This window comes from Hypomesus nipponensis, chromosome 4 (genome assembly GCF_054491055.1).
Source record: "Hypomesus nipponensis isolate SF chromosome 4, ASM5449105v1, whole genome shotgun sequence".
NCBI lineage: Eukaryota > Metazoa > Chordata > Actinopteri > Osmeriformes > Osmeridae > Hypomesus > Hypomesus nipponensis.
This window is the reverse complement of record NC_140364.1, coordinates 9,437,208-9,450,176: the sequence shown is the minus strand read 5'-3', so window position 1 is coordinate 9,450,176 and position 12,969 is coordinate 9,437,208. Positions and strand designations below refer to the sequence as shown.

The 12,969-nt window shown below is 45.4% G+C and overlaps 1 protein-coding gene across 2 annotated transcripts; it reads right to left on the bottom strand.

Annotated features, from left to right (window-relative positions):
• Nucleotides 1-1,985: 1,985 nt before the first annotated feature.
• Nucleotides 1,986-12,969, bottom strand: prdm1b (PR domain containing 1b, with ZNF domain). Of its 2 annotated transcripts, XM_084695477.1 has the most exons (6): nucleotides 12,799-12,969; nucleotides 9,562-9,681; nucleotides 7,919-8,162; nucleotides 5,083-5,990; nucleotides 4,840-4,968; nucleotides 1,986-4,303 (listed from the first exon to the last, which is right to left on the bottom strand). In XM_084695477.1, exons 1-6 carry the CDS (start codon nucleotides 12,967-12,969, stop codon nucleotides 3,734-3,736), a joined length of 2,142 nt encoding a protein of 713 aa, XP_084551603.1. In that variant the 3' UTR covers nucleotides 1,986-3,733. The 2 variants fall into 2 exon arrangements, with proteins under 2 accessions (XP_084551603.1, XP_084551604.1); XM_084695478.1 differs by lacking the exons at nucleotides 9,562-9,681; nucleotides 12,799-12,969 and adding an exon at nucleotides 8,352-8,428.

Genomic DNA, 12,969 nt, shown 5'->3' with positions numbered 1-12,969 from the left:
CAATTTCTCTTTTTACAAATCACTCCACTAGGTTCACAATATTTAAAATCCAAGTCTCATGCAATCTTACTGCTGACACATCAGAGCACAAGCATGTTCTCTTTCATTTTCAGTGTTCAATGGAAATGTTTTTGATGCCTTTATGCGAAGATTAAGATCTAAAGCACGGTGTGCCATTCGGAGTAACCCCAGGCCAGATACAAACCAAGCATGAACTGATGGACTGATAAAGCATTACCAGCGAACTGCTAAGGAGTTAGGAAATCAACAAAGGATTCCGCAGAAGCTGTCAAATGGCAGTGGATAAATATACTTGTTAATGAACTGCCATTGTCTCCCAGTGACACATTCCTGATGCCTTTCCATTTTTGCTGTCTTGGTTCCTTGTTCACGTTCTTTTTCTTGATCATTAATGCGTGCAGCACCAATGTAATGTCAGGTTTTTACTAAGAATTCAATATATTTCATTCATTATTTATTCAACATTTATATTTTTACTGTTGATATATTTAAGTTAGGATGAATTGTAAAACGTTCGTGCATCTGTGATACTGACTAGTTACAGCAGGAATTGAGGATTCGGAGAGCATTGAGAGCCACAGTCCCCAACTTAACTACCAGCTACCCTGTCTCATCAGGATATGACATACCATTACAGATAATCTGTCACATTCTGAATCCATTTGTATAAAGATAAACATGACTTGCTGTTTTCAATATAAGCTAATCAATGGGGAAACAATATCTGTTTCTGAAATTCAGCTGAAGACTGTATCTATAGGCCATCAACGGAACTGGAAACCTGAAACATTGAAAGCGATGAAATGCATCCAAATACTGTGACAAAGTGGCCCTCAGCTGCAGGCCTTTTACTGGCTATTTCTGGCATCTGACGAGCGGGCCCTTGTGTGGCAAACAGTCCTCAGTAAGTACTTCCTGTTTGAAGTCTCTTAGAGGTGTGCCGCGGTACTCCCTCCGCTTGTGTGAGCGGTCAGACAAGGACAGGCAGTACTGCCAGAGGAGGGGTGGGTGTGTGGTTGGGTTGTGTGAGACAAGTGCATCGTGCGATTGATAAATAGGTGAATAGAATTAATAGATCCATGATGAGACTAGATAGAAAGAAGGATAACATCAAATATGCATAGATGGATGAATCAATAGCCTGAACAAATAGGTGTTTTTCTTCAACCTAAAAGACATATAATGTGTCTTTTGATACAAATGTCAGAAGATCGAGAAAGACAGTGGGAGGAGTGGGGGGGAGAGAGAGTGGGAGGAATGGGGGGGGGGGGGGAGGGGGAGAATGACATAGAGTAGCTTACTGTAACTAAAGTCTCTCAGTTTACTGTAACTTGGCAACAGTCATGTTTATTGAAAGAGCAGTGCAATGTCATGGCAGACGTTTCACCGGTTGAGAAGCCACTACTGGTTTCACCTCTTATCAGGTGTAACATAATTACCAGTAAACATGCTTCAAAGAACATTAGTCATAGTCAAATAACTGTGAGTAAGGTCACCACTAAAAAGGTGTTCAGGTAATGAGCCTGTATCATAATTGAGGTTGTGGTTCTGTGCACTAAACTGTATGACCATGACTGACAGTAATCCCTCCATTGATACTGATGTATTGTCATTGTTAGTGGGTATTAAAGATTGAATAGAGACTTTAGCTTTATTGAGGATTGTCAGTAACAGATTGGTTCTTGAATTTATTAAATTTAAGTTTAATCTGTCCATCTTTCAGTTAGAATTGTGCATTTTATTGGTTGGGCTAAAAACAAATAGTGTGCTGCTAAGTAATTGGGGTTCTTTCAGTTCCTCTAACTTCTTAGAAAGTGAATTAAAAAAAACTGGAGCTCTAGATGGTTGCTGACAAGACCGAAGGCGGGATGGTGTTTTGTATGCATGTGTGTGCTTGTGTGTATGTGTGATTCTGATTCACGAAAAATAAATGTATTGAGGCAAACTTTACACCAAAAAGACAATTATAGAGAAACAATATTTTTTAATGTTCTACGTGTAATATAAAAGTATAATCAAAATAGTCTCTGACATATAAATTATTCACACAGGTCATAACCTGTGTCCAAAAATAAACTACATTGACAAACATACTGTACAAAAACTACATCTGAAAGTCAACAAAAGAGGAGCATTACTGACTTACAGTGGTACATGTTAAAGTTGTTCCACCATTTTGGTTTTTTAAGTAACATCATGATGTAGGTAAAGCTACTGTTGCTACGGCTTTCTTCCCAGAGCTAACATCATAATAACAATTTACAAAAATAAAACAATGCATACTGTAGGTAAGTGTCAGTTCTTGGTGTAAATCTGTGGTTTGGTTCAATACAAACATTCACCTGAGCGTAAACTATGTTCAAAAGCACTGCAAATGTACATAAGAGAAGATGCTTAGTCTAGCCTATTTTGTTCAGGCTAGGATGAATAAAGTTCCAAAATACAGTGGGCAAAGTAAAGCTTTGTTGATAGGAGCTAACATTGGAATCTAGTCAATGGGCTAAAAGAGTCAGCTATCCAAGATGAATGACAAGAATAAAAAGCATAAGGAAAATGGTAGAATAAATAAAGAATATCCTACAATTTCAAATACACTGTATACTGTCTCCTTAACAAGCAATACAAGTTAAATATAAAAAATATGTATGTGATGCTAAGTTCTACAAAGCGCTACCACAACTGCTTGATGACTCATAGTCAATAGTTCAGTGTTTAATCCGAACGTTGGTAAGAAACAGACTAGTTTTGGGTAACTTCATTGCTACTTTTAACATGACATAATAAAAGACAACATCAGTTTGCTACATAATTGGGTCCAGTTGCAATTTTCTTTTACACTTGTTATTTGGCAAATACTCATATACACAAACAGTAGTTTCAAAATCCCTGATCTGTTCCTTTATCAAGGACAAATAAATAACACAAAAAGCATGACTAAAGATACAAATTGTCAGGGAGAAGTTTGTCCCTGTAGGTCAGTGCATCAGATAGGAATTAATTCCGTCCTTTGAAACACATATTTGTGATGTCTTCAGGATGGGTAATGCTCTCCAAAAATATCTCCCACCACAATGTACACACATGATTTTCTGGATAGCAACATCCTTGTTCCCTACATGCGGGAAATCTAGGAAAACACGTGTAATAGAATCACTCACTCTACTGATAAAAAATAATCTAACAAACTCTGGAGGTAAAATAAATTAAGGAAAAATGAAGTGCACATTAAAACCTGAGTGAAAACAGTTAGAAAAAAGTTTAAGTCAGTATTTCACAGCTACATGGAAAACACCCTTTCTCTCTCTCTCGCTTTATCTTGTTACAGTCTCAATGCTGCCTCTTTCTCGCTCTCTCTCTCTCTCTCTCTCTCTCTCTCTCTCTCTCTCTCTCTCTCTCTCACTCACTCACTCACTCACTCACTCACTCACTCCCTCAGGCTCTCATATTCTCTAAGGAAGAGCAGAGTTAGGGTGGAAGTGCAATCACTGAATACACTGTCAGTCTTTGGGATGGTCCTGTTTTGGTGATGCTCTCATTGGCATTTTGAGACTGTTCCCCCAGTCTTCCTCAAGACTGGGGAGACAGTTTTCTTTTTTTGGCGAAGTGTCTCTTTATCTTTCAGTTCTCTGGACCTTTAAAGGTGGTCTCCCAGTCAGATAGTAGGAACCTTAAAATGTCCTGCTCCTTTACCTAAAACCTCTCTCCTATCCACCTACTGTCCCTTTGTCTTCACCATTGGCCGGTTGTAGAGGTGCACCACGCTAGCCCTCTCCTGATAGGCTGATGAGGGGCTGTGAGAGGCAGGGATGGCAGGAGCGGTGGGTGCGGGGGCATTGATGGCCGCGGTCAGCGCCTTGAGCAGCAGAGAGGCCTCCTTCTGATCCTCCTTCCCCTCTTGCCCCTCCAGGCTCCGCCCAACCCACCTCTCGACCGCCGCCTCTACCTGGGTAGGCCCCGCCCCTTCGGGAAGAGCATCGGCTTCCTGGCTGGCGTCGAAGCGATCCACCAGCTCGCGGACGTGCTCGTGGGCGTGGGCGTTGCTGTTGGCAGGGCAACAGCTGCGCTGGTGGATGCGGAGCGAGAAGCGGTGGAGGAAGGCGTGGGTGCAGAGCGGGCAGCGGTAAGGGCGGTCACGCGAGCTGTGGAGGCGCCGGTGGAGCTTCAGGTGGATGTACTGGGTGAACTTGGTGCTACACAACTTGCACTGGTAGGGCTTCTCTCCAGAGTGTAAACGCAGGTGGGTCTTCAGGTTGCTGGTGCTGCTGAAACGCTTGTGACACACCTGTGGAAGAGGAGACAAAGAGAGAGAAAGAAAGAGAGCAACAGAAAAAGAGAGTAGGCGAGGTTAGTTGACGTTATCCTCACGTCATTGTACTGTGAGGTTAATGAAAGCTTTATTATCTGTATTTGTCTTTTGTTTGTCTTGTGTCTATCAGAAAAGGCTATCCCAGTTGCGTGTCAGTGTGTTTGATCCCAGACCGGTTTCATTCAGGTAAAGGTTACATCACAGAATGAAGCGTGAAAATAAACATAGGGCCGACATTGGTATTCTCACACACCCAGATAGTAAGTAAGAGTTATAGTCAAACAAAAGCACAGAGATTGCTGGCTGTATATCACAAAGGGTGAAAGGTGAATGTCCCACACAGAATAAAGCCATGGTATTTGTGTAGGAGTGTGTTTGTCTATGTTTGTCGGTGTGTAAAGAAGGTGAAGTGTGTCAAAGACAAACTGGAAGAAACCAACCCTATTTTATGATCAGGAGGGATAGTATGGGATAGAGATAATAAGCATGAACACACACACAGTGTAACCCACCTGGCATTCATGTGGCTTCTCTCCTGTGTGGACCAGGTGGTGTTTCTGCAAGTGCGCCAGCTGGGTGAAGTTCTTCTTACAGAGGTTGCACTGGAATGGCCTCTCTCCACTGTGGACTCTGAGATGCACCTGCCCGGAGAAAACATGTCGAGAGATAAGCACTGGAACACGCGCACAAAGACACACACACACACACACAGTAAAAGGTACGGGAGGTGGGAGAAGATAAGGATAGACCCTCACCTTGAGGTTGGAAAGTTGTCCGAATGTCTTGAGACAGATGTTGCACTCGTACTTGATCTTGCCGTTCTGCTTCTTCAGGGGGTAGGGGAGGGATTTGTACCCGGGCGTGCTGCAAGTCGAGGGGCTACTCCTCGGTGACGTGGCCAGGCTGAGGTTTATGGCCTCCTCGCAGCCTGAGGACGACTGGATGGGCGACTGCTGGGGTGTCTGGAGCTGGAAGCTGGGTTTGGGCAGAGGGGATAGCTCTGGGGTGGCTGGAGCCCCGAGAGGAGGGGACATGTTGGGGGGACGCTCCTTCAGCCCTCCCTGGGTGAGTGGAGGGTAGGGCAGGGACACTGGAAGTAGACCTGGCTGACCTATTGAGGGGTATGGAAGTCCATCGGTGCCCAGGTAGTTGCTGTACCGAAGAGAGTCTCTAGACGGCATCATGCCAGGGAAAGGTGGGGAGTACTGAGGGAGGAAGAGGCGGGGGTAGTTGTAGGGTGGCATGATTTGGTGGTAGGGGGTCTGGAGGTGTCTGGAGGAGGCATAGAGAGGGTGCGGCCTGTGGCTGTAGAGGCCGTGGAGATGCAGGTCTCTGTGTGGGGAGGCGGCGGAGACGTGGTGGTCAGGCAGCCCGTAGAGGTGAGCCATGCCCTGGGCAGGCTCTCTCTGATCAGACTGAGGAGAGACAATGGTGGCCTGGTCATCCGTCTCCTCAGCCTTCTCCATCTTCCTGCTGAAATCCATGATCTGGTCGTCAGGAGTGTCGGGCGGGGTGTCTCTCTCCAAAACCTCCACATCAATCTTCTCCTCTCCTTCGTCATCTCTCTCCTCCTTCACGTCATCCCTCTTTTCCCAGACCCAGGCCTGCTGAGGTAAGTGCTGCTTGGGGAACTCCTGCTGGCAGTCATCACTGCTAATGAGTTCTGTAGATGACAAGTACAAACAGACATCAACATGAGTTTGGACTACAGACAGTACATAAAGACACAGCAAATGTCTCTTTTCAACATGTTTTTTTCTAAAAGTTTTTAATTCTTCTTCCATCATTACTATGGCTGTCACTTGGCTATGTGTCACTATAAGAAGTGTGAGTTGATGGTTAATAAATTATATGCACGCATCCGTTCCACCACTCCCTCTGATGGTAAATGACAATATAGTTTCGGTTTTCAGATGACACTTCAAAGAAGTTGAGCTTTTGTTAGAAACTCGTTCATAGTAATGTTTTCGATATGATACCGGAGGGAGTGCGGGGGTGTCTTACATGTGAGTGAAGATAAGATAAAGATGAGATGAAGATCGATCATATGTTCCTTTGGGAGTCATTTGAGAGCGGTATTGCATACAGAGAGATTTCAATCTGGCAACGGCAGCCACTTGTGTCGCACCGCCGCACCGTCTGTGGTTCTATGGGCTATGGTAATCATTTAGAAAAAATATAGGTGGCAACATATTGAAAAAAAGAACTTTGTTTGTGAACTATGAACTGAACTAGTTCATATAGAAAGTCAACTTTTCAAACACTGCTGCCAAATAACATTCAGTTGGAGATCGCACTTCAAGAGCACGCAAATGAAATTACAGCTCCAGGATACACTAAACCGGTTAGCCTACACAAATGAACCGTTTGTCATAATTTTCCAAACCGGTAAATCACAACCAGAACTTTTAATGATTTACCCTCAATTAGGTTTTTAAATTAGCTCATATTCTTGTCAGTAGTAAATTACATTTACATAGTTATATAAAGTTTTTCTAATTTAAAAACAAAATATGTCCTTTATTTTTTTATTTTTACTGAGAACAAAAACAGTATGTACTGTAGCATCATGTAATTGTGCCATTCAACTGAGCAGGTTGAATGACTATGCACTTATTATAGTGGCTGAGATTACACTCATGAGAATGAATCATATAAGATGATGTGGCGTCAGGTTGTGTAATGTGTTAAGAAGGCCAGCATGTCATGCCTGTCTGAAATATCTGACACCCTGAGTCACAGCTGGGATAGTGATCATTTATTGAACACGTCACCTGACCTCTACTGTATACAACTTGTACTGAAGTCAAATTAGTCTGTGTGTGTGTGTGTGTGTGTATATGTGTGTGTGTGTGTGTGTGGAGGGAGGGGGGGTGCAGAGAGACAGGTGTGGTGGTGTATTCGTCGGTTTTAAAAGCTGATGTCTGAGTAGTACAGTGTGACTCGCGTGTGGCCAAACTATGTAACCTGCTCAGAATAGGCAGGACATCACTGTCTTTCAATGACGTGACTGTCTGCCTTCAAAAATGTATTAGATCTTATCCAATACAAAAACGGAGCCTCAACACCCTTATCATCCAATAGAAGGAGCAGGGTGTTGGCTTATTTGTCTGTCAAATAAACTAGTACTGTACACTTGTCACATAGGATTAAATCATTTTCTATCAGATTTACAGACTAAAAATAAAACAAAAAATGTAGTGATCAAGACACTGATCTGATGAGAGTCCATATTCATCAGTTTACTATTCTGACTTGACTTTCATCAATGGATCCCAGAAGAACTTAGCTATCTCTTCAACAGTTACTATACAGAGCTACTGGCATTTGAACAAAATTACAGATGTTCATAACAAACATGCCATTTTCAGAAGACAGCTACAGACAACTTAGTATTCTTTTTTACCCATTGGCTGAGGGTGGGAATAGAAAGAGATGGGGGGGGAGAGGAGGAACGCAGACAACCACAGCATTTGGGATAGAGAAAGAAGGGGGTTCAAGAAAAGATCCAACAAAGAAGAGAAAATAAACACCCAACTGACACAGACCAAGACAAATAGTCCATTTGCCCAAAGCCGCTGTGCTACTCACTGTGCTTGTGCTGCTCTCCCTGTTGGCTGCAGAGTCTGTGGGCAAACTCCTGGCTGTACCACACTAACAGCTCCTGCTGGGGCTCCACGGGTCTGATGGTGTAGAAGAAGACGTCGCTGCCGTTCTGGCACGCCACCAGGTTCTGCTCAGCCAGCGAGCGGGCCGGGTTGACGTAGCGCATCCAGTTGCTGTGGTGGACGTCATAGCCGTCAATGAAGTGGTGCAGCCGCCCATCTGTGTAGATCTGGGAGGATGGAAGGGAGAGGTGTGTGAGTAAAATCATGTGCACACAGACCTGGACACTCGGACTCTGGCCCCATACCACTCTTTCAGAAATCCATAATAAATACAAATGGACATGTTTGTGCATGTCTGGTCCATGAAGGAAAGAGGGCACGTGGGTATAGAGACAGACATAAAGACCATAGTTCACCTCTGCCATGTACTGTGCAGTTAAAGTTCCTAGATCTTCTTCAACTAAAAGTTCCTTTCCAATCCAATCCTGTGTTCTCTGTGTGTGTATGTGTGTGTGAAATCAGTGGCGTCAGTGCTTTTATCAGACAGTCGCCGTGTGAGGCGTGGCTTCTGAACATGTTGTATACACACACACCCACGCATACACACGCACTACTAGTAAATGGTTTCTCTCTCTCTTTCTCTCTCACTTTTGGGCCTGCCCCAGGTGAGTCGACTGTTTTTCATGTTGTCAGTTATGCACACACACACACACACACACACACACTCTCTCTCTCTCGCTCTCTCTCTCTCTCTCTCTCTCTCTCTCTCTCTCTCTCTCTCTCTCTCTCTCTCTCTCTCACTATCACGCCCCATACCCCGCCCGTGAGAGCGTGTTGGCATTCTTTCAGAGCACGTCACACTTTCACAGGGAGCCTAACAGTAAACGTGTCTGACAGGAAATGGCGCAAGATGAAAAAAAATACAGGATACAGAAAGTCCTAGAGGGGGAAACGATTAGTTCAAAGAAAAGTCCTGCGTGACTAAAAACACTGAGCCGCCGGGAAAGAGATGACAATGACAAAGAGGAGGGAGGATGAGAGTTTAAAAAGTGACAAGGACATTTGTAAAGACGGGAAGGGGAGTGTGGGGGTGTGTGGTCGTGGTAGGTGAGCGTGTGTGTGTGTGTGTGTGTGTGTGTGGGGCTTTCAACCATTTCCTACATGACACATGTACCGTACAACAAAATTAGAGTGCCAGGAAAGCTGTCGTGATGACTGTGTAACCACTCACTAGTTGCTTGCCTGTTTCACAGCTTCCTCAAAAGTTGAACCAAAACTCCACTTTCAGCATGTATACATGAATCTGTCTGTCCCTGCCGAACAAGCTCAGTGAGAAACTCTTTGGTCCTTTTGCCTTCCATTCCTAGGATTTACCTCAGATTTAGGTCATATCTCATTCATCTGTTTCATATCTCAGCTGGTTTGTAAAACCATATTCACAATTTGTGTGTGATGGGGGGGGGGGGCGAGTTATGCAAAGTAGGGGGACATTTCCTACCGAGAAACAAATAATTACCCCAATTAGCCATAGACTGTATGCTTTTAGTTTATGTGGCACAATGATCCGTGCAGTTTATATTTAATAACATTTCAATGGGTGAAAGCCAAAAATGAAGTTAAACTCACCCTCCAAAAGTATTTCCTGTTGGTGTGCTTGGGGACGTCATCCTGGCTGTAGACGTCTCCCTGCAGGGGTCCGAACCTGGTTCCCTGGGGGATGTACTCCTTACTGTAGACACCTGTCACCTAGAAACCACACAATACATCCAGACATGAAATTCCCTGAAAAATCAACAATCATCACCAAGGAAACCCACTAATACTTCACCATTATCTGATACCTTGTCAATAATAAGATTAATGAACATACTTGAGATCAACTTTGTGGGGAACTTTACAATTGCTAAAACAAATAATATAGTAATAATATATACAGTATTCATCAATCAGTTAATCATCCCAATTGGTGATCAGTATGGTCAGTAGTAATCATCCCAGTTGGTGAGTGTTGTTGTTCAACTTTCAAAGATAGCTTTGTCACACTGACCCAGACTGGGTCTGCCTTAAGTCAGAAGGTGACCCAGTTCCTTGCCTAATGACTTTAGTGAAGTAAGGGAATTACACTTTCTCTCCGACCTGGCCCACTAACCCACTGTCCTCGCTGAGAGGGAACAGAACACAGAGAGAGATGTGTCACCTGCGGTGACTGCTGCTGACTCATTACTGCCCCTGCTGGAGAGGAAGGGTCTGTGCATTGTCACCGCAGACCATTTGAATGGTTCATGTGAGAATCAGGCAACGTGGGAGGTGTTTGTAAAAGGGTGAAGGGGAGGGGTAATGCTGGGAATTCTGTACTGATGGCTGTTGGGAACTGTAGTTTTTAGTTTTACAGCCTAAAAGTCCAGGGAGGAACCCGGAATTCAGCAGGAGCATTCAGTCTGTCCCCTGCCAGGCATTTGGACAACCTTGTGACCCCAGCGTGAGCCTGCCATCTGGGGACGCACCCTGAGCGTGGGGCTCCAGGAAAGCTTTGTCTTGCACCTCTAACCCGCTACTCCCACACACTCACACACACTCACACACAAACACACACACACACACACACTCACCTAACACACACACCACACGCACACACATACACAGGCACACACTCACCCAACACAGACCACACACACACACCACATACCTACAGAAAGTTTGACTGAGGTCTGGAATTTTTTTTCAGTTTAGTAGGCACTTCCCAAAGCCCTGAAGCATCCCTACAAACTCATTCAAGCACTGATGTAACTAGAGATACATTTATTGGTTGAACCAGAATGCACTTTCAGTTGAGACGTGGCCCAGGAGGGGTGGCAGAGGGCAGAAGGAGAAGCGGAGGAGAAAGGGGGAGAGCGAAGGAGAGGGGTGGGGGGCAGTTGAGGCAGGGGGGTGAAGACGAGAGCATGTGTGACAGGACATTGTGCACGGCTGGTGTTGCATGAGTAACGACCAGCCCGGGGCCCGCTGCTCAGATAACCGCTCCGAGGGGGGGGGGGGGGGGGGGGGTGGAGGAACGAGGAAGAGAGGGACGTATGGCCACTTGACTGGACCCACGCCACCGGCCCTTCTCCAACCTGCACTGGTAACTGTTCCCGTCTCCCAGAACACTCCTCCTGGCTGGCAGGAGAGGTTGGCCACGGCCATAACCACGACCCAGCCAGAAACGAAAGTTAATCGCCAGAGCTTAACCTAGTTACCCCCCTTCTCCTTCCCCTGCTCGTGGCTTTACTCCCCCGCCCCCCTCTCCTTGCCAAACTTACCTTCACACCAACACCATGGTCCATCTGCCACGTGCCCCCTCCCGCCCCCCTGCCCCTGGCACGCTTCAGGAGGAGGTAAGGGGGAGGATTAAAGGGGTTGGTAGGGAGGGGGTGGGCTGTTACTCTCTTCTCCTTTGGGTAACCCAAATCCCTCCATTCACGGACTTAAGTTATTGACTTAGCGGTGTATTTGTGCTGTGGGTGTCTTTTTCTCTGTTCTAAGCCTGATGCATTAACGTCTTTAATTGTGACAACCTGCATTGGACCATTGTTGAATTTGAGGGGCCCGCTTTGTAATTTGTGGACTTCAAGTGGTTAGACAATGTGACTAAGCAAATACTGTCAACAAAATCTAGATACACCAAGTCTCTGGCAAAATGCATTTCTCTGTGCTTTCCCCAGAAGTACATGCTCCCACTCACATACACACATGCATACATACTTACATATACACGGACACACATACTATACATGCAGACATATAAACTGTACATACAGCCCTTCAGTTATTCTGATCAACGGAAAACCTTCGGGTTTTCAAAGGTTGCCACCTTTGGTTGTGTGACACAAATACATAAACTTTCCTGGGAAATCAATCCAGGTCTACCAACACAGCTGAACTCAAAGGAGAAAGCGTTCACACACTCACACACATACACACACACACATACGAAGGGTATCGAATGTGCTGCAACTAATCATCCAGGCCTGAAAGGTTGTGTTCATGTGAATATTAGAGAACTGAAGTGATGGTTCAGTGAGTGCATCACCATGGTTTTGACACCTCTATCAGGCTAGGCCAGTGAGCGGCGAGGAGAGGAAGACAATCTGCCAGCTGAAGGAGGAAGTGCTCTGCAGCCCCGATAAAGAGGCTCGGCGGAAGAGGAAGTCAAAGAGAGTCATCTCAACCACAGCAAAGTGTGAAGATAAGAGAGATGAATCATGTGTACAGAGAGTACCTGCTGCCTGGATGTCTCTCAAGTCTGTTGAGACAGATCCAGTTCTGCAAACAGAGGCTTGTTTGGATTGTGGGAGGCGTGTACAGCTGGAGACCTGTTCAAACTGGTTCGCCCACCAATGAATGTATAGACTTCAGCCTGACTCACCTGGGGGGGGGGGGGGGGGGGTGAGGTAGGAATGGAGGGAGGGAGCTGCGAGAAGGAGGTAGGAAGGGAAGTCTTGATGCGATTACAGATTACAGGGTTCAGAAGCTGGATCACCTTGTGATCCCTGAAATCTCTCTGCATGTGTGTGTGTTTGACCCAGTAAAAAGGTTTAGGCTGTCATCGGTTCTCACACTTTTGCCTTTCGAGAACCTGCGGTCACTGTGACACACTGAATAAGACTTAAGCCAGGCCAAGTCAGGCAAGAATCTTCTCTATATTTATTCTGACCCTCTGATCCTGGCTCTTCATAGCTGACCTTTGACCTGTAGCCATGCCTGACCTGCCACCTTACCTGCCAGTGACCCGCCACATTTACTTGCTCAAAACATCTACAGCATGGAAAGTCAGCCAGCATGATATACAAAGTATTGGCATGGTTGTTGTTGTTGTTGTCTTACCTCATTGTCAGTGCTGTGTCGGAAGGTGAGGTTTCTGGGAATGGAGGTCATAGCTTTGGGCAGGCCAAAGTTGGGTTCTGTTGCCTGGTCCGGCACTATGTAGGTGCAGGTGAGGGCCAAGTCGGCCTCGCTCCACTCACTCATCTCTGCAGGCTCAGTCTTCAGCTTCAT

Coding starts and splice junctions, on each gene's coding strand:
- prdm1b (XM_084695477.1), bottom strand. CDS start 12,969: ATGAAGCTGAAGACTGAGCCTGCAGAGATGAGTGAGTGGAGCGAGGCC. Junction 8,163..9,561: donor ACAGGAAATACTTTTGGAGG/GTGAGTTTAACT, acceptor CCATCCTCCCAG/ATCTACACAGATGGGCGGCT. Junction 4,304..4,839: donor AGAAGCCACATGAATGCCAG/GTGGGTTACACT, acceptor CCTCTTCCACAG/GTGTGTCACAAGCGTTTCAG.